Source organism: Apis florea, unplaced genomic scaffold, assembly GCF_048593485.1.
Source record: "Apis florea isolate Af1SG1 unplaced genomic scaffold, ASM4859348v1 contig_3203_pilon, whole genome shotgun sequence".
Classification (NCBI taxonomy): Eukaryota; Metazoa; Arthropoda; class Insecta; order Hymenoptera; family Apidae; genus Apis; species Apis florea.
The window spans coordinates 1223440-1246799 of record NW_028256723.1 but is presented as its reverse complement, the minus strand read 5'-3'; the positions used below and the strand labels follow the sequence as shown (position 1 = coordinate 1246799).

At 20.2% G+C, this 23360-nt stretch overlaps 4 protein-coding genes across 18 annotated transcripts; 2 read left to right on the top strand and 2 right to left on the bottom strand.

Moving 5' to 3' along the window:
* Positions 1-233: 233 nt before the first annotated feature.
* LOC100864077 (WD repeat-containing protein 55 homolog) lies at positions 234-2551 on the top strand. Its single transcript, XM_031916741.2, has 8 exons — positions 234-438; positions 636-791; positions 875-1067; positions 1149-1331; positions 1403-1476; positions 1555-1721; positions 1793-2010; positions 2102-2551. The coding sequence occupies exons 1-8, from the start codon at positions 429-431 to the stop codon at positions 2361-2363; spliced, it is 1263 nt and encodes a 420-aa protein (XP_031772601.2). The 5' UTR covers positions 234-428; the 3' UTR covers positions 2364-2551.
* A 537-nt stretch (positions 2552-3088) lies between these two features.
* Sra-1 (Cytoplasmic FMR1-interacting protein Sra-1) lies at positions 3089-10690 on the bottom strand. Of its 11 annotated transcripts, none has more exons than XM_086910870.1 (20): positions 10490-10672; positions 10055-10282; positions 9668-9847; positions 9401-9582; positions 8817-9341; positions 8542-8746; positions 8245-8459; positions 8006-8136; positions 7761-7931; positions 7552-7634; positions 7307-7375; positions 6670-6743; positions 6198-6603; positions 5914-6113; positions 5223-5752; positions 5066-5160; positions 4733-4971; positions 4513-4660; positions 4202-4436; positions 3089-4107 (listed from the first exon to the last, which is right to left on the bottom strand). In XM_086910870.1, exons 2-19 carry the CDS (start codon positions 10262-10264, stop codon positions 4221-4223), a joined length of 3879 nt encoding a protein of 1292 aa, XP_086766996.1. In that variant the 5' UTR covers positions 10265-10282; positions 10490-10672; the 3' UTR covers positions 3089-4107; positions 4202-4220. The 11 variants fall into 11 exon arrangements, with proteins under 11 accessions (XP_086766996.1, XP_086766997.1, XP_086767000.1 ...); XM_086910871.1 differs by having other exon boundaries at positions 4220-4436; XM_086910874.1 differs by having other exon boundaries at positions 3445-3986.
* Positions 10691-10705: 15 nt separating this feature from the next.
* nSMase (neutral sphingomyelinase) lies at positions 10706-13878 on the top strand. Its single transcript, XM_003693844.4, has 7 exons — positions 10706-11580; positions 11687-11747; positions 11924-12097; positions 12294-12477; positions 12801-13127; positions 13215-13320; positions 13404-13878. The coding sequence occupies exons 2-7, from the start codon at positions 11704-11706 to the stop codon at positions 13748-13750; spliced, it is 1182 nt and encodes a 393-aa protein (XP_003693892.1). The 5' UTR covers positions 10706-11580; positions 11687-11703; the 3' UTR covers positions 13751-13878.
* Positions 13879-14537: 659 nt separating this feature from the next.
* Positions 14538-23287, bottom strand: Graf (GTPase regulator associated with FAK). 5 transcript variants are annotated; one of them, XM_086910883.1, is made up of 22 exons: positions 23105-23287; positions 21900-22063; positions 21320-21477; positions 20855-20880; positions 19826-19897; positions 19600-19701; positions 19408-19518; positions 19175-19279; positions 18463-18534; positions 18126-18192; positions 17911-18008; positions 17734-17828; positions 17318-17399; positions 17121-17223; positions 16803-17024; positions 16568-16673; positions 16173-16494; positions 15872-16043; positions 15564-15720; positions 15438-15494; positions 15254-15333; positions 14538-15165 (listed from the first exon to the last, which is right to left on the bottom strand). In XM_086910883.1, exons 4-22 carry the CDS (start codon positions 20855-20857, stop codon positions 15074-15076), a joined length of 2118 nt encoding a protein of 705 aa, XP_086767009.1. In that variant the 5' UTR covers positions 20858-20880; positions 21320-21477; positions 21900-22063; positions 23105-23287; the 3' UTR covers positions 14538-15073. The 5 variants fall into 5 exon arrangements, with proteins under 5 accessions (XP_086767009.1, XP_031772600.2, XP_086767005.1 ...); XM_031916740.2 differs by lacking the exon at positions 20855-20880 and having other exon boundaries at positions 23105-23279; XM_086910879.1 differs by lacking the exons at positions 18463-18534; positions 20855-20880 and having other exon boundaries at positions 23105-23279.
* Positions 23288-23360: the final 73 nt, after the last annotated feature.

The following is a 23360-nucleotide window of genomic DNA, read 5'->3' as shown; positions in this document are numbered from 1 at the left end:
TATAGTTAGATAAGAAATTCGATGGCAAATTTTTACGTATAGTAGCGTCATCTTAAATTGAAATTTCTAGTGATTTGAAATTTTAGTAATTTTTATAATTAAATTAAATATTTTTTAATATTATTGAAATAAATTGATATAAGTTTTATAATTTTTTTAAATTGTATTATAAATTTTTTTAAAATAATTATTTATATTATAAAAAATAAGATATATTAAACGACATTTTAGATACTAGAATAATGCATATATAGTACACAACATATTACAATATATAGGGAATATATAATTATAGGGAATATTAATTATTATTAGTTTCGTATAATGATAGATTAATAATCATATTTATTTACAAGACGGAAGTTTATAAATAATTAATTCATAATAGAAAGAGTTAGAAATCGTAATAAATTTTATATTTTTAAAACATGTATTTAGGTAAAGAATATTTAAATATTTTTTTAGTAAAAATGATATTTTCTTTATTTTGTTATATTATATATAATGTAAATATTTACTTCATTGTTATTTTGTAATCATTTTTAAGTATTAATTTATTAATATATATCAATTGCAATTTATTTTATTGAACATTTTTGTTGTCTGATTTTTAATTAAATATACATGATATTTAGGAAATTATGCACTCGATAGTGAAGAAAATAGTCTTGATAAAAGTGATGATAGCATACAAACTTTGTCAGATGATAGTTTAAGTAATGATGATATAGAAAATAAAGATAATGAAGGACATTTTGATTCAAATAATGATTGTATGTCTAGTTATGCAAGTAAGTTTTATATAATTTTATGTTTAAATAATTTATAATAGTATGAGTTATGTTATTTCTAATTTTTTTATTTATTATTAAAGTTAATGGTATAGAATCAAATTTATTAAGAGAAGACGAGAAAGAAGATGAAGTTATAAAAGCAATAATTAAATCAAAAGATATAAGTAATAATCATCCTCCATCTATTACAATAGAAGATTATGTTGTTGATATATGTTTTCATCCTAATTTAAATATGATTGCAATAGCTGATATTGGAGGAGATGTACATTTGTAAATTTTATATTTATTAATAATTAATATGCCATAAATGATAAATAACTTTATAAATATTTGAATTTTTTTATATGATAGATATAAATATAACAATACAAAAGTGGAATTAATATCAACTTTGGAATTACATCTTAAAGCATGTCGTGATGTAGAATTTAATGAAAATGGTACGATTTTATTTTCTACTGCTAAGGATTTATGTATGATGCTCACTGACTTGGAAACTGAGAAATTAATAAGACTTTATGAAAATATACATGAGTATGTATATTAATTATGGATAAAACAAAAAATATATAACATAATTAATATTAATATTTAATTTATTTTAGGCAACCCATATACACAATGACTATAATTGGAGAACATATGTTTGCAACTGGAGATGATAATGGAGTAGTTAAAAGTATATTATATTTGTATTGTTTCTTCTTTCTTTGTTTTATTACATTCATTATACTTATATTTAAATACTTTAAATAAGTGTGGGATCTTCGACAAAGAGGAAATGTGCCAGTATTCTCATTAAAAAAAATGGAAGATTATGTAAGTGCTATAACAACAAACAGAGAAGCAAAATACTTAGTTTGTACATGTGGCGATGGATCTCTTACTACATTTAATATACCAGGGAAAAAATTGCACGTTCAAGTAAGTGCAAATATTATATTATATCTTATATATAATTATTTATATAATTAATTTATAAAATTTATTATTAGTCAGAAGAATATCAAGAAGAATTAACATGTCTTGGTTTATTCAAATCTGAAACAAAAATCTTAGTAGGTACAAATAAAGGAAAAATGTATGTATATAATTGGGGAGAATTTGGTTTTCATTCAGATGAATTTCCAAATTTAACTAAAAAAGCTATAAATTGTATGATTCCAATTACTGAAAATGTTGTAATAACAGGTGGGGAAGATGGAGTGCTTAGGTAAGCCATCTAAGCTTTATAATTTATTTGTTTTCATTCATATATTTTATATATTAAATATATAAAATAATACATATATTTTATTAAATAGGGCTAGCAGCTTATTTCCTCATTATCATCTTGGAATAGTAGGACAACATAATCTTTCTATTGAAACACTTGATATTAATAGTAATGGTAATCTAATTGCATCTTCTTCACATGATAATGATATCAAATTCTGGAATGTACAATATTTTGAAACTTTGGATGTTAATAAACAATGTATAAAAGGTGGAAGGCAAAGACAATTAAAATGTAATCTTCCTAGTAGTAAAGTTGATAATGCATCTACTTTTTTTTCGGATCTTTAATAAAAAAAAAAAGAAAAAATAATAAATAATAAATTTTTATAAATATATACTGTATATTTAAATTTAAAAAAATTTTTTTAAATATGTTTATTATTTTTCATAAATAATATTTAGATAATATATTTTCATATATAAATAAATTCTTAATTAATATATTATTTAATAAATAATACATATATAAACATTAATTATATATTTATAATAAAAATATATATATAACATATATTTAATATATTTTTAAATTGCATTATTGTTGTTTATTTTATAATCAAAATCATCAAAAATTTATTAAAATTTAAAAACTTGATAAAATTAAACATTTAATATAATTCAAAAACGTATTTTATATATAAGATTTTTATATATAATTTATATCATATAATTACATTTAATATGATTTTTCTTGAAATAATTTCGATAATTTGAGAAAAAAATGTTTAGAATAGAAATTATTTAGCAAAATAGTATTTAAAATATATAAAATATAAATAATTTTTTGAATAAAAATAATATTTTTTAATACTAAAAAAATAAAATCATCTTTATTTTTTTAAATATATATATATATGTTATATATATATTTTTGATTTATATACTTGATTACATAATATACTTGATTGAAATGATTTCAGACAAATAAAAAAAAATTATATTCACCATTTTATAAAACATCCTATACATTTTTATTGCTTCAGTAGTTTCATTAAAATACATAACAACATAAATATCAATAATAATAATTTATTTGTTGTTATTCATTGAAATATAAAAAATTTGTTATAAATTATATGATAATAATATAAATAAATAAATAAATATTATCATTTATTACAATTAATTAATACAATAATAATATATAAAAATTATTTTATAATCTAATTTATAATTTATTATTAATTTTTATCGTGATTAAAAATGTCATTTAAAAATTAATTGAAAGATTTTTTTTAATGTTCTTTTTTATATAGAATTAAAAATCCAAACTCTATTATTTATTTCGTATGTGATTAAGTATGATAATTAATTATATAATTATCATAATAATATACAAATTAACATAAAAATAAAATTGAAAAAAATATTTCTAAAGCATTAAAAGTTTTTAAATAATACATAATATATTACATATTGCATTGTATTTTTTTTTATACAAAGAAATTCTATATTCTTACAATAATATAATTCCATTAAATATAAATTATGTTCGTTTGTATACATAAAAATTTGTTTACAAAAGATTAAAAAATAACGGAAAATTGTAATTTATGTATGATTTATGATTTATATTTAATCTTTAAAAAAAAAACAATTTAATATAGATAAAAAAAAATATCTAAAAATTCATAATACATTTGTTGTCATATTAAATAATATTAATAGCACATAATTTTTATATTTTATATAAAATTATATAATAATCTGAAAGTGAATCATAAATTAAATATTTTAAAAAATTCTATTTTACATAAAAAATAATATAAAATATTAATATTCTTATTAATTATCTTTAACATATTAACATGTTAATAATATATAACATATTAACAAAAATTATTACACTATATTTAGAAAAAAATACTTAATATCATAAATTACATATGTTTCACAGAATTTGAATTATTTCTGCAAAAAAATAAAAGAGATTAAAATAATATTTTTGCAATAGATTATTTAATTGATAGAAATGATTTATCTTAATATTAAATACCAATAAGAATATAAAATGTATTAATTAAATAAGTACCTGAAACATATTAAAAAAAATTTAAATACTTCAAAATCTTATTATAAATTACTTAAAAAATAAAATTTAATCTTCTAATCTTATAAATAATTACTTGCATAAATATTCTTACTTCACTGATGATTCATTTGGCGTAAATATTCTGGTGTATGATAATGTTGTTGTTGTGCATGAGCAAGTGAAGGATGAATCGGAGGTGGAAAACATCGAACATGTTCAACACTTGTAGCATCGCTATCTCCACTCTTTAAATATTTATTTAATACAGCGAAAATTTGTGAATTTAATACTTGGAATCTTCTAATTCTATCTACCATTCTTTTTAAATGCTATTTAATATAAATAAAAATAATTAAATTTGTATAATAAAAAAATTATATTTAATGAAATGTAATAGATACTTACAATTCCTTTAACATTTTCATCTTTGCCATCAACACGTTGTACTCTTAAAATGTGGTAACAGAAATCAAGTGCTTCAAATCTTCTTTGTTGACCGAGTAATACAATCATAGCACATCCTGCCCAATGTAAACCTTCACCAAATAATTCTCTGAATACAAAAATAATTAATTGAAATTTTCTAATATTCTATTCATGATAATAGTAAAATTAAATTACTTACTCAACAGTAAATTCTGTTTCTCCAACCGGAATACAATATACAAATTGTAATGCACTCCATAATCTATGAAATTCTGTGCATTCATCGACATTCATTACTCCATTTACAGGAGGAGGGCCAACCCAAATAGGATCATCTAAAAAACTACGTAATCTACTGAGTACTACTTCAAATATTGATAAACCACAACAAAGTCGTTCTCGTGTTAATAAATCTCCTTCTCTGGCAATCATTGCTTGCTAAAATAGTTAAAATAATTTTAAAATCATTTCATATTTATATATATTATTTTTATATAATAAATAATTTAAATAATTTTGTTTTAATACTTACTTTGGCAGTACCTAAATTATCTACATTGGGAACAATTTGTAAAGCTGCATATTTAGCTTCAAGTCGTTTTTGTTTAGTTTCCGGTTTTTCACCTTCTAAAATTAAAATTTTTATAATATTTTAAATAGAATTATTTTTTATAATTTGAAAATATTACCTTTACAATACGGTCTAGGTAATATATTTTGAAAAGGTGCTGCATGTAACAAATCACAAACTTCTTCTTGTGATAAAGCTTGTTCCATTAAAAGACAAAATAAAATAGTATTACCAAATTCGCGAAAATTATGAAAAAGTTCAGTTTTAGCATCTGGATATTGCACAATATCATTTAATTGAGCATGATAATATCCTAAAACTCCTGGTGATCCATAATCATATCTTGGAAGTTTACAGACTTTTGGCATAGCTTCCATTAATGTTTTAGTAAATTGATGTAAACTTCCTTGAATTAGAGATTTCACAATTTTTAGAAGCTCTTCCATTACTACTGCAATACCTTGATATCCAAGAAGTTTACACATTGTACGGAAATGTTGTGGTCCAACGAATCCCGAATATTGTCCATATTGTGTACTATATGCTAAATTTAATTGTTTACTTCCCCAAAGATAATGATGAGACATTTGTGGAGGTTTATCTCTATGTACTGCTTGTACAAATTGAAGTCCACGACATTTTACAAATCTATTATACATAGATTTTATTTTTAATATAAATTATATAATAATTAATAACATCATATGTATTTAGTTATTATGTAGTCAATTTATTTTGTTATTATTTAATTATAAAAATGTAAAAATTATTTTATTATATATTATATAATAACTGCAACAATGACATACCTATTTGTCGCTGCATTATAGCAATAATTTGGTAAAAAATCATAATTCAATTCCCAAAATACATGAAGAGTTATTCTTCCATATGGAGCTAACACATTATGATTCGCTTCACGAAACATGGCATCATATTCATCTAACGCAAGCCATTTGCTTAAAAGTTTATGGGTAAGACGATTCACTTGTAAAAGTCCTTCCAATTCCTTTAGTATATAAAATCAATCAATTTACTAAAATACTCATTTAATAAATTATATATTTATTAAATCTAGAGATATTCAACTTACAACAACTCCTGTGATGTCGCCAGATTCAAATTTACTAATTGCTAAATCTAATGATTTTTGCATATCTGCATTAATACGTTGCGTAATCAATTTGTTCAAATCAATACTTCTTCCAAGTAATTGAACATGTCTTTGTTTTAATAAAGTTTCGTATCTGTTAGCGCGAGGATATGGAAGTAAATATGCTCCTAATGCAACACATTCTACTCGAAATCTCTTATCTAATAATATACTTGCAGCCAATTGTTTATAATGAGCAAAAATTTGTTCACTAAGTTTATAAACAAATTGATCAAAACATAAATTTACTTCAGCTTCTACTTCATCGTAAAGAAATTGTTTACGAAATATTGTTAAAGCATATAATGCACTATCATTATATAAATCAAGTGGATATAAAACGTATCTAAAAATAAAATATTATGTTATAAAATATTTTTCAAATATCATAAAAATAACTTTTTTTCCTTACTCCATCATAGATGGTTCCTTGCTTCGTAATATATGATCGGTTAAGATCCATGGCATTGACATCTCAATAGGAAACTGAAATATATATAACAATTTTATATATTATATACATTATAATATGATACATTATTAATTAAATATAGACTTTAATATATATTAGTAACATAACTATAATAATCATAGACTTTTATAATATTAAAATTTTGTACAATTATATTAATAAAATTATCTTTATATATTGATTTCATCACTTAATGCATATTATTTATCAAATGATTATATTTTATATATATATATTTTTTAACAATATATATAACGATTAAAAAATTTTATTATTTATTTATTTATTTTATATATATGTAAAAATTATGTATTTATAAAATAATTATAAAAATATTATTAAAAACAAAAAATTTTTGTAATAAATAAAATTCATTTTGTATATTAAAATTATAAACTTAAAATTATAAAAATATATTAGAAATATAAAAATAAATATTATAAATTTATAAAATATAAGGGTATGAAACATTAATTATAAAAATAAAAAGTAATGCAATAATAATGAAATTATTTTAATATTTTATATATATTATACTTATTATAACTGCTACAATCATTCATATTTAACTAAGTACCTGAATACGCTTCTCCATAGTGATCAAGTCGCTGCATTCTTCATTATGCTGGTGACGAACTTGGCATTTCTAGTTAGAAATCAAGCATACAAAACGCTATTTGATAGTATTTTGGCATATATTAATAGAAAACATTTACCACTGTTTATTAAAAAATACAAAAATGATAGCTATTATTTTTTTTTTAATGTATTTAAATATTTGAAGCTTAGTTTAATAATATTAATGAAAAAATATTTAATTACCTGTATTTTTCGACCCATAGTCATTTCTAAATAAAATTCTCTATACCATAATTGAGATAAGTCACAACAATCTTGTAATGATTCTAAAATAAAATAATATATAATTAATAAACTATTTTAATATAATATAGTATAATTTAATATAATATAAGCATAGTAAAAACTATATTTAATAAATAATTGTAAATATATTATAAATACATACTAACCGCTAAAATTTAAGAGATAACTCCAGTAAAAACTAGTTTTATGAAATTGATCAATTTGTACAAGATATTGACCATCAATATCTTTTCTCAAAGTACGTTTTCCACCACTTTTATCTGCAATTAATGATTCCAACATTGTACGAACCATATAAAGCTGTGTTGAAGAAGGTCCTAAAAGAAAATATATATTTTTTAAATATTTATTCTAATTAAAAAATTTAATTATATTTTCTTTTTACTCTTACCAACATTTCGTCGAGGTACTTTAATACCAAATCCATTATCAGGATCCTTCTTTCCTTTTAATGCAGGATCTCCTAATGGTTCTACTCCAAAATGCCAGTCTGCACAAGTTTCTCTTACAGATACAATTATACTAAAAAAAATATAAAAATAGATTTAAAACATTGGATAATATATGAAATTATATTTAATTATATTTTTAAAAAAAGAAATACATTGTCATAAAAAATAATATACAAACCTCCTAATAAGATCTTTTTTATTTTTAATTGCTTTACGTAATGGTTCTCGTAATGTAAGTTGCACAAAATCTTGTAATTCTGCATATATATTTCTACGTATCGCATCTATAAAAACTGTTTCCATGCGTGCCATTAATACTTGTAATCCTTTGATCATTGCAATAACTTCTATTAAAGCAAATTTCTCTTCATCTGTATAATTATAGCGTGTAGCCTAATGAAAAAAAGATATTAATATATATCATGTTATTAATACATAATAACTATATAAATGCATAATAAACAATATCCCTCACTCTTTCATATTCTTCAGCTTCTTGAGGACATTCTTTATTCATGTGATGATCAGTAGGATGTAAAAGTTTCCAACTATAAAGTTCTGTTACAACACTTGTCCATTGGGAAAGTAATTGTAATCCACGTAATGCTAATTCTGCAGTTTCTCGATTTTCTGTATCACTACCACATTCCTTATATGTTGTAGTTACTTCATTACTGTATCTATAATAGAAACATTTTTTTGATATTTCTTTTAATTAAAACTATATATTATAAAACTATTTATTCTTACCTTGCTAATTCACTAATATACTTAACATGATCTTCTCTAATTTGTGGTAAATGTACCATAAGATCTGCTTGTGGACTTATACTGTTTGATGAAGAAGATAATGGCCATTTAGATGCATCAAAATGTTTAGAACGTTTAATGTAATTAAAAGGTGCAATTTGCATGTCACCAAATAATGGTACTACTTCTAAATTTTTAAAAATTCTATCAATTCTATCTAATTTCAATTTCTTTTTCTGATCTAATTTATTGATATTGCAAAGTTCACTATCCATTAAAAATAAACCAAATCCCATTACTTTTACTAACATATGTTTTTCATTTGGGGTCAAATACATTTTAGTCTCAAACATATGAACACATATGTTAACAACATCTGCAAGTAATTCTTCATATCCTGCAATTTTTTCTAAATTTTCTTTTACTGTATCACGAATTTTATTTTGTGTAGCTAAAAACATTGATAAATTTTGAGATTCTTGTAATGTTTGAGAATCAGACATCACTTTAAGGAATTGAGCAGCTCTAAAATAAAAATATAATTATTTTTAGAACAATTTTTTTAATATCACATTTATAATTACCTTCTATATGTAGAATAATCATTTTTTACACTAGATTTCATATTTTTAAGTTCATCCAAAACTGCAAACATATTAATAAATTTTCCTAAAGTAAGTAAATATGCTTCAGATACAAAGTCTTTTCTTTTTTCATGATGACACAAACGTTTTACTTCTCCAGAAAATCTTTCAATAGCTTTTCTCTAAAAAATGACATTCATTTATAATAAATAGAATAATTAAACTTGAATGTATATATATAAATTAGATATTTAAATATATACATACTTGAAAATACATAAAGTTTAATAATTTATTTACTTCTGGAGCTAATACTTCTACTGTCTTCTCATAAATTTCTACTCTGTTAGGTTGCTCATTAGATTTTGGCTGAGGTATTGCACGTGAACAACATCTCCATGTATATAGCATTACAGCATGCTTCAAACCTTCTTCTAATAATTCATTCTTTAAGTTAAGAATAAAAAATTATAAATATATTAAAAATACATAAAATTAATATTATTTAATATTCTATTATGTTAAATATTATTATAATATACAAATTATAATACATATATAACATATAAATATTATTTTACTTTTCATTTAAGTTCAATTTAATAAAAATAAAAATTTCATATTTTAATTTACTATTATATTTCTAATAGTTACCAGACTTGCATGAACAGTAGCTTCTTCAATATATTTAGCAATTCCAGTAACAAAACCATTTCTATCTTCAAAATTAGTATCAAAATTGGCTTGATATACTACAGAACATGGTTGTGCTTCGATACAAGGTTGTTCATCAGGTAATGTAAATTCATCAAGTACATCAACATTGGATAAAGCATCTCCCAAAGTTACTTTATCAGTAGCCATTATAATTTAAAAATAAAGCTAAATTAAAACAATATTTACTATTAATAAAAAATTAAATTATTAAAAAACACAACATTACAATTAATTTTTATGAAATAAACTAAAAATTAATATGGATAAATTAATACATCAAAATGAAAATTTTATATAAAAATAAACAAATTTTACATAAAAATTTATCAAAAATAAATATCATCATGTAATCGTCATTTTTATAGTTCTTACCTTTATAGGATATATGTTTTTAAAAATAAATAATTAAATTAAAATTTCAAACTTTTTGTAATAAAGTGAAATAATTTTTGAATATTTTACAATTTAATTAATATAATAATTTCATATTTTAATATAATAGCTTTTAACTATACCTTAAACACAATTATACTTTTAATACTCCGCCCTCTCACTAGAAAACAAGATTACTCTGTCAACAGTACTTACCAAAGTAACCCATATCTATCCTAAAAACACTAACTTTTATATGTATATATATAATTTTTGAAATCAGTGAAATTAAATTTAAAACTATTTTTAATAATAATCCATTCATTGAATATTATTAGAAAACACAAAAATATCAAAAAGTTATTTTTAAAATGAAGTTTAACATTTCATATTAATTAATTATTAATCAAAAAAAAGTAAAGTAAAAAGTATAGAAAATTTATGTTTAGAATATTTTGATTTAATTTCAATATTTCAATAATTAAAAATTAAATTTTTTTATTAAATCTTTATATAATTTGATTTATAATTATTTTTGTTAACTATAATTAATTAAAAATAAGTAAAAAATACATACTTGAAAAATTATGTTTTAAAATTATTTTTCAAAATAATTTATATTATAAAAATTTAATGCCGTTACAATAATTTTTATTGTATTAATTTTTTCTCTTAAATAAAAAATTTTATAAAATATTTTATAAAATACATTATGTTGTTAAATTTCATTAAATGTTTTATATAATATTATGTTTATTAATAACTCATAAAAAGTTATCAAAAAGAAAAATATTTTTAAATAAATACAAAATATTTTTTTTTATAAAAGAAAGTTGAGAATCATTGTTCAGAAATAATACGTGTAATGTATAATATTATTATCTTTAGTGCGCAGTTACAAACAAAATGTGTAACCACGTACGCTAACAAAACTAGAGTATTATTTAAACTTGTGATAAAGAAAACAATAAAAAAATTTTAATTTCTTAAAAAATTTTCCTGCTATTTTTCTAATTTGGTTAAATATTAATAAAATAATAGTAATCAAATTGCGAATATATTCCATAGTATAAAGTATTATAATAATATAAGTATGTAATATCAATAAATGTTTGAAAAATTTAATAAAAAAAAATATATATTATTATATTACATATATTATTATAAATGTATAAAAAATGTTTTAATTTGTTTTAGTCAATAGTTCATAAAAGATGACAGACGAAGTATCAATAAATATTCTAACTTTAAATTGCTGGTAAGTTATATTACGAATATATTGTAAAATTAATTATAATCATTTCAATTAAATTAAAATTTAAACATTTCTAATATTTCTATTTTTTTCATTTAATTGTTATTTATAAATATTTTCATAATAAGATAAAATATGTATTTAGATTTAATATCTTCTTATATTGTTATATTTTTTAGGGGAATACCATATGTTTCACCAAATAGAAATGCTCGTATGACAGCAATTGCAGACAAATTTGCTACTGAAAATTATGATATTATTTGCTTACAAGAGATATGGTCAATTAATGATTTTAAAATGATAAAAGCTAAAACACAAGAACAATTACCTTACTCGCATTATTTTTATAGGTAAAAATTTTTCATTTATTATCATTTTTAATTACACATAACTATTTAAGTAAAATAATTTAAGTTATAAAATATTAAATATAAATTAAATATAAAATAAATTATAAAATATATATATTTAGTCATATTAAATTTGATTTTGTTATAGTTTATTATTTTTTTTAATTATATTGAACTTATACTAAATAAATTATAGTGGAGTTATTGGATCTGGACTTTGTATTTTGTCTAAATTTCCTATTAAAGATGTAATATTTCATAAATGGCCTTTAAATGGATATGTACACAAAATACATCATGGAGATTGGTTTGGTGGGAAAGGTGTTGGACTCTGTAAACTTCAAATTCATAATTGGAATGTTAATGTCTATATTGCACATGTAAGTTTATTATAATTTTTATTTCTATTTATAAAGTGTTTCAAAAATATTGAAACGTCTATAAACTGCAGATTCCTGAAATGATTTCACACAACATTTTCTTTTTCAAAAACTTGTTACAATTTTGTTAATGAGTTATTAATAAAAAACATTAATCAATCACGAATGATTGATTCAAACAATCATTGTGTTTTTTGTTGAAAACTTGCTAACAAAGTCGTGATAAAAATTTTTGTAAAAGAAAATGTTTCAGAAATCTCCAGTTTACGAATGTTCCAATATTTTTGAGACACTCTGGATATCATTATAAAATATTATTTTAGTTACATGCAGAATACAATAGACACAATGATGAATATATAGCACATAGAGTTTTACAAGCTTTTGATACTGCCCAATTTATTAGAATGACTTCTGGTGGTGCTGATTCTACAATTTTGGGAGGTGATCTTAATACAGAACCTCAAGATTTAGTTTATAGAATTATTTGTGGTGTTGCTGGTTTAACAGATGCTTGCTCAAATAGTTCAAGTAATTTAGGAACCAATGAGTGTGCCAATAATAGTTATACTAATTCAAAACATGCAAACACTCTTCCTGATGGAAAACGTATAGATCATATTTTATATCAGGGTACAAAAAATGTTAAGGTATATTAATTAACAATTTTTAATTATTATTTAAAGAATTTAATTTAATTATAATGTATAATTAAATTAATATTATGTTATTTATAGATAGAAATAACAAATTTTCAACATCCTTTTCCAAATCGGATACCTTACAAAAACTTTAGTTATTCTGATCATGAAGCTATTATGGCAACTTTTAAATTTAGTATTGGTAAGTTGATAAATAAAATTATGTAGAAATTATAAATAGTTTGATATTTTTATATTTATTATATAAAAATATATATGTTGTAGGAGAATCTAAAACTATAAATATAGATATCAAAGATTCATTAAAAGAAGCTATTAACATATGTGAAACTTCATTGAAAAATGTTCGTCGTCAACGATTTTGGTATTTGTTATTGGGATGTATATTAATTATACCACTTATTTGGTCTATAGGATTGGATTGTTCTTTTACATCCCTCAATGTAATTATTGGACTTAATATAGGACGTATCTTTCTAACAGCAATATTGTGTTATACTTTGTTTATGAGTTCTATATGGAATAGTGTAGAAAAGAATGCTTTAAAAGCAGCATGTTTAGGAATGGAAATTTGTTTAGGAAATTTAAATAATAATTTATCTAAAAAGTGAAATTGTATACACTTTGCAAAGTATATAATTAAAAATTTGAACTTCCTTTTTAAATTATTCCTTAATTATTCAATTGAAAAATTAAACAATATCATCTCTAATAAAAATATATTTTCTTACACAATAAATTTTAGCATTTATTATATTTTTATGTTAATATTTATATATTAGTATATTATTATACATTATATTTTATATATTATACTAGTATTCTTATGTTATTATAAGACAATAATTAAAAATATCTTTTTTATAAATAATTATACATAAATTAAACATTCATATAACAACTTTAATAAAATTATATATCTTTAATTAATAATAATATAAATTATAAATTATATTTTTTTTTAAATTTCAAAAAAATACAATAAAAGCTCAAATTAAAAAAATTATTAGAAATATTAAAATGAATATATAATTTAAGATTTTTTAAATTAATTGAAAATTTAATTATAATTAAGCATTAAGAAATTATTTTATTAATAATATTCATAATATATAAATCAGTTTTAATAAAATATTTAAGATAGATATATTTAATTTAACGAAAGCTGACGTTATATTTATATTATTAACTTTATATTTTATTGACAATTATCATCTTATAAAAAAAATTTATTTATTAAAAATATTTTATAACAAGGCAATTTAAATACATTATATTGTAATACTTAATTGTTTCATATTATTTAATTTATAAACTTGCAACATAAATCATTTAAAAAATTATATGAATATATGTTCACTTTTTGTAATATTCAATTAAATTAATTAATAGTCTTCATATTATTAAAATCTTTATTAAAAATTCTGATTGTATTTGGTATTTATTTATTTTATCACATTCTGATAATTATATGTGTGTACACATGCATGTGCACGTACGCGTAAAGATTATCGTATTATAAACAAATATTATTGCCTATGAGATCCCCTAAAAGCTATATATTGGATCAATATCTTTTAGTACAAATATATTTAAATATTAAGTAATATATTAGCACTATATATGTAGATATATATAAATTTTTCTACAAGTGATTATATACATTATAAACGTTTTTGAGCAAAAAGGCTCCTAATAAATAAGATATATGTTTTTATGTGTATGTGCGCCCATGCGCGCGCGTGTATATATGTAATTGACTATGTAAATTGTACCCAAAAGAATTTAAATAGAAAACATCATGTTGCATACACATCATTGCAGCAATTCTTATTTTCGCGAACATATGTTCCAATAAACAATAATATTAAATACATTCTGCAATTTATGAAACAATTTATAAAAACAATAGGCACTCTTTGGCTTTTTCAAATTCAAGGCAATTGTTCTACATAATTCTTTGGGACTAATCCTGTTTTACCATTTAATGTCCCTTCCAACCATCCTGGTTCCAAAGAGGCCTTTACTGTAATTAATAATTATATTAATAATTTATTCGTAATGTAATTGTTTTATATATAAATAATATATACTGAATGTACTGAATTTAATACCATTAGTAATAATTTGATTTGGTTCAAATGATAATTCTCCATCGCTTTCAGCTACACAAGCATACAAAGTGCGAACTCTCCTACAAGAAAAAATGTATTTTTAAATAACATATTATTAATACTGTAATAGAAGTACATACATAATGAATTACATAATGATGTTTGACAAGAATTTTATGTTTACCAAATACCAGGTACTTGTCCAGGGCTTGAACGTCCACTAGTAGGCGAGGTATTAACTCTATAAACAAAATTTTATATATTAAAAATATTTGATATAAAATTATGTTAAGATAATAAAAAAACTTACACAGATACTGATGGATTGCTTCGTTGAGCATAATTTGATGGATAATGAACTGACATCATAGAACTACGTTTTTGTTTTACTGGTAAATCAGATGAAAATGAATGTGGATCAGAAGCAATCGATTCACTTGAACTACTTGTATTACCACTGGTTAGTACTAAATTTATATAATATTTAGAATTATAAAATATATAATAAGATTTTAATTATATGTTTTAACACTATTAATTATTAATTAATAATAAGATATAATAAGAATATTATAAAAATATATAAATAAACATGTATTTTAAAAAAATTAAAATAACCTTTATCTGCAGAATGATACATAAGATTCGTATTAGTTAATTTAATTCGTCCACTTCGACTATTTAAATATGTTGGCATTCTATGACTCATATGCTCTGTTTCTTCATAATCTCCAAGTTTTAGATCATCAATAGATGCTAACGGACTATCGTAATATGATCTCGTAACAAGCTATATAAAAAATTTATTTTTGGATAATTTATGGAAAATTTATATTATATATTATATTATTATGTTATATGTTTTTATTGAAATTTAAAATTAAGTAAAATATATATATATATATATATAACAACTTACATGACTATGTGGTGAAGATATATTAGAATGTACTGGATACCTTAAAAAAGGAGTACCATTACCAGAAGATGTTGATCCATCTTCTGTGCGTGATCTAGAGGAAATGGTATTTTGTGTTGATGATATATTACGTACAGTATCCTGTGGTGGATCAGCAATTATTCTCTCACAATTTTCAATTAAAATTTCAACTACAATATTATAAAATTTGATATCCATTATAGAAGCTACTGTTTCTTCTTCTGGCCGCAATAAAGATGGGCCAAAACATACAGCCAAATTTCCAATAGTCATTAAATTTTTATCACTTTTTTTTGCCACACTGTAAAACAATTAAATGAATTTCGTTTAAGTATAAATCTTTTCATTGAATATGAAATAAAATTAATTATTACCTGTATAAATGTTTAATAAGTAGAACTAACATATTAAAATTTGCTTTTGGAAGCCGATAAACAAGATTATGAATGTCATTGATACGTGCTTCTTTGATTTCTTGTTCTATTAAAATGAATAATAAAAATATAAAATAATTCATATATTTTTTATATAAAAGTTTAATATAAAAAAAGATAATATTTTTAATTTGATTTTAAATAAAATAATATTATAGAGAATACCTATACGCACTCGCAGCTGAAATAAAACTATTATAATATCGGAAAGTCATTAACGGTTCAGATAGCGTCCTTAAATATGTTTTTAATGCACTAGTAATAGTTTTACTTTCCCATTCAAAACGATCATCCAGATTAAGTTTTTCTAATTTCCTTCTATCTAGCCCCATTGCTAAAAGTTTATTTACTTTGGAAGCAACACCAACAACTCTATATAGACCTTGTTCTTCAAGGCCTTAAAAATAATGTAAATATTAAAATTATTTTTAACAAAAATTTACAATTAAATATTACAAAATATCATTTATTTAATTGTTTATATCAATTTTACCTCTTTCCTCGAGTATTGCAATGCATTTTGATACAAACATAAAACCTGTTTCATCTAGAATAGTTTCTTCAGACTTTGTCGATGCACCTACTATAGGATAATTCTGAAATTATAAATGCATTGTATTAATTTCTTCAATTATTTATCATTTGAAACATATATAATAGAATAATAGAATCAAATAATATATTACTTACTGGTTCTTTACCATCCATGGCATCTAGCCATAATTTTCTATCTTCTTCAGAAAGTGCTTGGAATGTGTATACTACATTATGTCTAAGAAAATAAGAAAAGATAAAATATAATCAATAAAAATATATTATAAAAATATATATTATAAATTAAATGAATTAATGATGAAAATAGTATATAAAAAATATAAATAAATATTATTTAGTTCAATATTGATATAGAAAATAATAGAAAATAAGTACATTTTTATTGTTCTACATTAGTTTAAATTCCAACTTAGTCGGTTTTTTTTATATATTTTAAATTTATAAAAATAAAAAATATGTACATCTAAGTTAAAAAGTAGAGTATCTAAATACAAAGTATATAATATCGTTAAATAAATTATTTATTTTAAATATTGTTAAATTAGACTTACTTATCAACAGTAGTAATATCAAAACAAAATCGCTTTTCAATTGTATCTGACATACGACGTACACAAGATGCCAATGTTAATACTTCTTTACTACTCTGTTAAAGTTAAAATATAATATTATTAGACCTATTTTTTTTTAAATAATAAATTATTTTAAAATAATTGAATTTTACTTACAAACTTTCCTGTAAGTTGATTATAAGGTATCATTGTAAATTCCTTTTTGTCTTTTTGATAAGTACAATAATGTTTTGTCCATGTTGTACCAAATGCTTCTATAAAATTAAATATATTTATAATTATATTAATATATTAATAAACCTTGATATTTAAATCTTATTAATTATTATATTGTTCATTAATTTGTATATTTAAGTTTTTAATATACTTACTTTTTTCCATTAGAAACAAATAACCTTCACGTGTATACAGTTTATTGACTCCAGTTTCTACAGCAGACTATAAAAGGAAAATGTTACTAGTAATATTTTCCTAAATTACTAAAACAACTAAAATCTTTTATTTAAATAAAAGATTCAAATTATGGATATAATTATTTTATTATTCAATAAATTATCTCAATATAAATTTATATTAATTAGCATAAAAATTAATATAAAATACATGATTTATATTTTTCAATAAAATTAATCTTATTATAAATAAGAATAACATATGCTAAAATATTAAATATACAATAAATAAAAATAACATAAAATAATGTATTACCTTTTTCATATCCTTCATTTTATTCATAAGTGATTCTGTTTTATCCCGGGTAGCAAGGAAATTTTCTCTAGTCTTGTAAAACACACACACACACATAAAATTGGAAATTAGTAAGCTATTTGCCATGCTGTTATCCTAATAATATTTGCACCACACAATAATTTAGTAAAAAGTTACATTTAAGTATATCTACAAGTAGTTGAATATTAACAACTATATCAATTATAAGAAAATTACTAATATTAAAATACTTCAAAGTGCACAACAAGACATTTAAAAGTACCCAAATTATGTATCCCAAATAATTTTTTTTTTTAAATAAAAATATTCAGAATATGTTGAATCACATTCTTATAATGAAAATATTAGAATAATTTATATTACTAATAATATAATAAAATTCCTATTTATTATATTGTCGTGATTCATTAAAATTATTAAATCGTTATAAATAAATTATAATTTGTAAAATTTTTATAAAATATACTAATATTGTTTATTTCATAAATTCAATCATTTTTATAATCTACAAAATCTACAAGATAGAATGTGAAACAACAATGCATAATACACTTCAGAAATTTTTATAAATCAATGTTATAATGCATAAAGCTATTTTTTGAATAGTGCTAATGTAAGTTTTAGAATCGTGCTTCTAATGCATTTTCATATATTTTTAAGCAATGAAATATGAAATAAAAAGAAAACCAACCTTCTGTATTTTTAATTGTAATTCAGTCATATAAGGTTTGAAATCTTTTGCAACTTCATGTCCTTGATGATAAAAAGTTAACCAACCAAACATAAAACCTAATAACTGGAAAAAAAACAATAATATATAAAAAATACAATAATATTATATTATAATTTATAATCTTTAACTATTTTATATTTATATACTTTAGAATAATTTAATAAAATATATATAAAAAAGATTAAACTTACAGTTTCAACAAATTCAAATTTTTTACGTTCTTGTACTTCTTGAAGCAAAAATACATATTCTAAACTAGCTTGACAAAAATGTCTTTCAGCCATTTCCAATGTTGCATCGGCCTAAAAATAATATATGCTATTATATTATAAAATCAAATATTATAAATGTTTTATATTTATGATATATTTATAAAGAATCACCTCTTGAAGAACATTGTCTTGTTTTTTTGTAGACAAATTTAAGTAACGTTCTTGACTTTGACAAAATTTAATTGTTTGCTTTTCAAACTTTTTTTTTCCGTCCTGTTAATATATTATTTTTTGAATATAAGATTATATTATATACATTTAATACATAACTTTTGAATATATATAATCATATAATTTTATATAATTTAACTAAATATAATTTAATAATAAAAATTACCTTAACACCTCCAATATGTTCTTTTCTAAAATTTTCCAAAGGAAGTATAATTTGATCATAAGCACGTTCAAGCTAAAAATAAAAAATATTAAATTAAAATTTTTTTTGTAAGAATTTTATAAAATTTTTATGAAAATATAAATTTAAATTCATTGAATTAATATTTATGTTAAAATAATAATACAAAATATATTAAATATTTGTACATACATTATTTCTACATTTATGTATTAAAAAACATATCTGTTTATAACATAATTTATACATGAATTATTAATACATATTATTTTAATAAGCTTATGACTATTTTACCACTAAAGTAAATAATATTGTACTTTAATATTCAAGATATAGTAGATTTAATTCAATTTTGATTTACTCTAAATATCATAAAATCTTGCTTGATATCAATACTATAAGATTATTTATATAAACTATAAGATTAAATACAAAATTATTAAATTATAAAAAGAATTACTAAAATACATTCTTTATTTAGAAATGGATGTATATGTATATGTTCACATAAATCAACATTGACATTGCTATAATAAAACAAGCATAACAACATTCTGTTATTTTGCTATTTAGAAAAGAAATCTATTTTGTGCATGATAAATGTTTAAATATATAACTTACCTAATGTACTATATTAAAAATATAATTTATTTTTGATATATTAATAGTGTTAAAATAGCTAAATCTTTATATATATATATATTAAATATATTTAAAATGTTTAATATTTTCTATATATAACAATTGCATGCAATAATATATGAAGTTTTTATTTGCTTTTTAATATGATATTAATATAAATGTTAAAAGCTTTCTTGTAAAAAATAAAAACTATTATATGCATTCAGAAATATTCCAAAGTATATACATTATATAATATAATATTAAACAATAATTTGCTTTTAAATAATATTTAACTCACTTAAGAAATAAAATTTAATATGCAAAATATAACTTAAATATAAATATATAGAAAGTATTTTGATTGAAAATATGACTCAAAAGATATACCATTAAATAACCAGGATGTGCTCCTTCTATAAAAACAGAGTTTTTTATAATGACACTTATTATATTTTTATAAACAAATAAATAATAGATAACAATATTTACATAAAACATATAATAAATAAAAAACATATTTACTATTTAAAATATTTTACTATTAATTTAATAAAAAATGATATAATATGATTATAATATGATTCATCATATTATAATTTCTATAATTTAACATGTATTTTTATACATTTCTACATAAAAGTCTTGATTTCTTATATTAAACATAAAAATTAATTTTTATTTTCAAATATTATAGAACTAAATTATAATAATAAAATAATATATGAAAAATTAAAAATATATTTTAAAATATATAAATATATTATATGTTAATATAAATTATTTTTATCCAAAAATATTTTCTAATAAATATAAAACATATATTATAAATTATATATTAAAAACATTGCATACCATGCGATCCCTTTCATCTTCTATTGATGCAATAAGTTTACCAAACTCTTTAAGGCTTTGTGATATGTGAGTTTCATCTTCAGTTTGAGTTTCTCCTATACATTCAAAACTAAAATTTTGCAATGTTTTTGAAAATGCTCTTTGAGCTCTGGACAAATCTAAACAAATATCATTATTTATAGTTATTATATATGATGAAAATATACTTATTATTATATTGAAATATAATATGATCTATGAAATAATATATAAAAGAAATAAAATTAAAATTTATTACAAATTATAAATATGAAAATAGAAAATTTAAAGATATTTTTTATTAAGTTTAAAAACATTAAATAAATTGAACAATACTATTATATATTGTTAAACATATTTGTTAGAAAACAAAAATATAATAAATATAACAAATTCATAAACAACCTATACTTTTAAAAAATTACAAAATTATTTAATATTACATATATTGTATAATATTACTTTTAAACGAAATATATTATTAGAAAATATGAAAGTAAAATTGAGTAAGGTAGGAGCAGCTGTTACATGTCTATAAAATATTATCATGATGAAAACTTACTTTTGGCAGCTGTTAAAAGATCTTTGACCTCTTTAATAAGTCGTTTAATTTGTTGGCTAGTTTTCTCCAATTCACGCTCATGATAATGAAGATTTTCTCGAAAATAAGGGCTATCGGTTAAGCAATCCGTGAATTCTAATGGTTTGAGGCCAACACCCATTATTCTTGATTGATATATTAAAATTCAAATGTCATTAATAAATTAATGCAGCAGAAATGACAAATTCACACTTAAAATAAGTATTAATATATATGATCATTTAATAAAGACACAGTTTTATCACAGTACAAGTATTAAAACGTTTTGTAGCGTAAATAATTTTTGATATAAAGTAAAATCAATTCGCAATATTTCTTTCATTTATTGATAGTCATGAACGATATATTTTCTGAATCTTCATTAAGATAAATAGAAATCACTAGTAAGATTATGTAGATAGGAGTTTTACAATGTCGATTAAGAATCATAACCCTCTTGAGTCAAATGCACTAACTACATTTTAAATGGCGGGTTATTCAAGTAAAATACATGTGAAATAATCATATATAATTTATAACATGTAATATAAAATTATATTATGAGTACACAATAATTATTTAATATAAAAAAATATATATTATTATATATGTATAATTCTTGTATATAGAAATTAATATCTATTAAAATATAATTGTTTATTATATATTATTATAATTAATCAAATAAAACAAAAAATGATTTATACACGCATATATGCATATTTACATATTAATATATATTTGAATAATTAATATAAATGATAATACATTATACATATGTATATGATTTAAAAAAAAAATATATATATATATATATATATAATATACATATTATATGATTATATATAAATATATAAATTTATATTTAAAAAAAAAAATAATTATTTTATTTCAATTATAAAAAAAAATATTATATTTATTAAAGTAATTAATATAATATAAAATATATTTATAATTATGTTATTATTAAATAAAACTAAGTAATATAATAATGAAAATTATATGCATTATATGCACATAGTTCATTAAGATAATAATTAAATGTATATTGCTATTAAAAAATAAAAGTTTTAATATTTTTCAATACAATTTATAATAATTTTAATGAAATTTTCATAAAAATAATAATAAAACATGAAATAATTTTTTAATTTTTTTTCTAGTTTTTTATTACTATTAAAACTTACCTAAATAATGTAAATAGTTGTAAAAACTCCAAAGCAAAATTTGCTTTTTTAAACTAGCTTGAATTCCATACATTTCTCACTTAATACTGAAAGATTTTTCATTAGCATAAAATTACATATTACTAAATTACGTTGCTTGTATACATACAAGTATCGATCTTCGATACAAAATATCTGTAACTTGAACTTAGGTCCAGATTATTATAATTTTGAACATGAACAATTTATTTAAAGAATGGAATCTCAGTGGTAGTAA

Bases quoted from the DNA above. Each gene is read 5' to 3' on its own strand.
- LOC100864077 (XM_031916741.2), top strand. The intron at 1,068-1,148 runs GTAAATTTTATA...TTTATATGATAG, and splicing joins ATTGGAGGAGATGTACATTT to ATATAAATATAACAATACAA. The intron at 2,011-2,101 runs GTAAGCCATCTA...TTTATTAAATAG, and splicing joins GGGGAAGATGGAGTGCTTAG to GGCTAGCAGCTTATTTCCTC.
- Sra-1 (XM_086910869.1), bottom strand. From the start codon at position 10,264: ATGGCTACTGATAAAGTAACTTTGGGAGATGCTTTATCCAATGTTGAT. The intron at 8,460-8,541 runs GTGAGGGATATT...TTTTTTCATTAG, and splicing joins AAGCTGAAGAATATGAAAGA to GCTACACGCTATAATTATAC. The intron at 6,114-6,197 runs GTAAGTTGAATA...TATATACTAAAG, and splicing joins GCGACATCACAGGAGTTGTT to GAATTGGAAGGACTTTTACA.
- nSMase (XM_003693844.4), top strand. From the start codon at position 11,704: ATGACAGACGAAGTATCAATAAATATTCTAACTTTAAATTGCTG. The intron at 11,748-11,923 runs GTAAGTTATATT...TATATTTTTTAG, and splicing joins ATTCTAACTTTAAATTGCTG to GGGAATACCATATGTTTCAC. The intron at 13,128-13,214 runs GTATATTAATTA...TGTTATTTATAG, and splicing joins AGGGTACAAAAAATGTTAAG to ATAGAAATAACAAATTTTCA.
- Graf (XM_031916740.2), bottom strand. From the start codon at position 22,059: ATGGGTGTTGGCCTCAAACCATTAGAATTCACGGATTGCTTAACCGAT. The intron at 21,478-21,899 runs GTAAGTTTTCAT...ATATTTGTTTAG, and splicing joins TCTTTTAACAGCTGCCAAAA to ATTTGTCCAGAGCTCAAAGA. The intron at 18,193-18,462 runs GTAATACATTAT...TTCCTTTTATAG, and splicing joins AAATGAAGGATATGAAAAAG to TCTGCTGTAGAAACTGGAGT.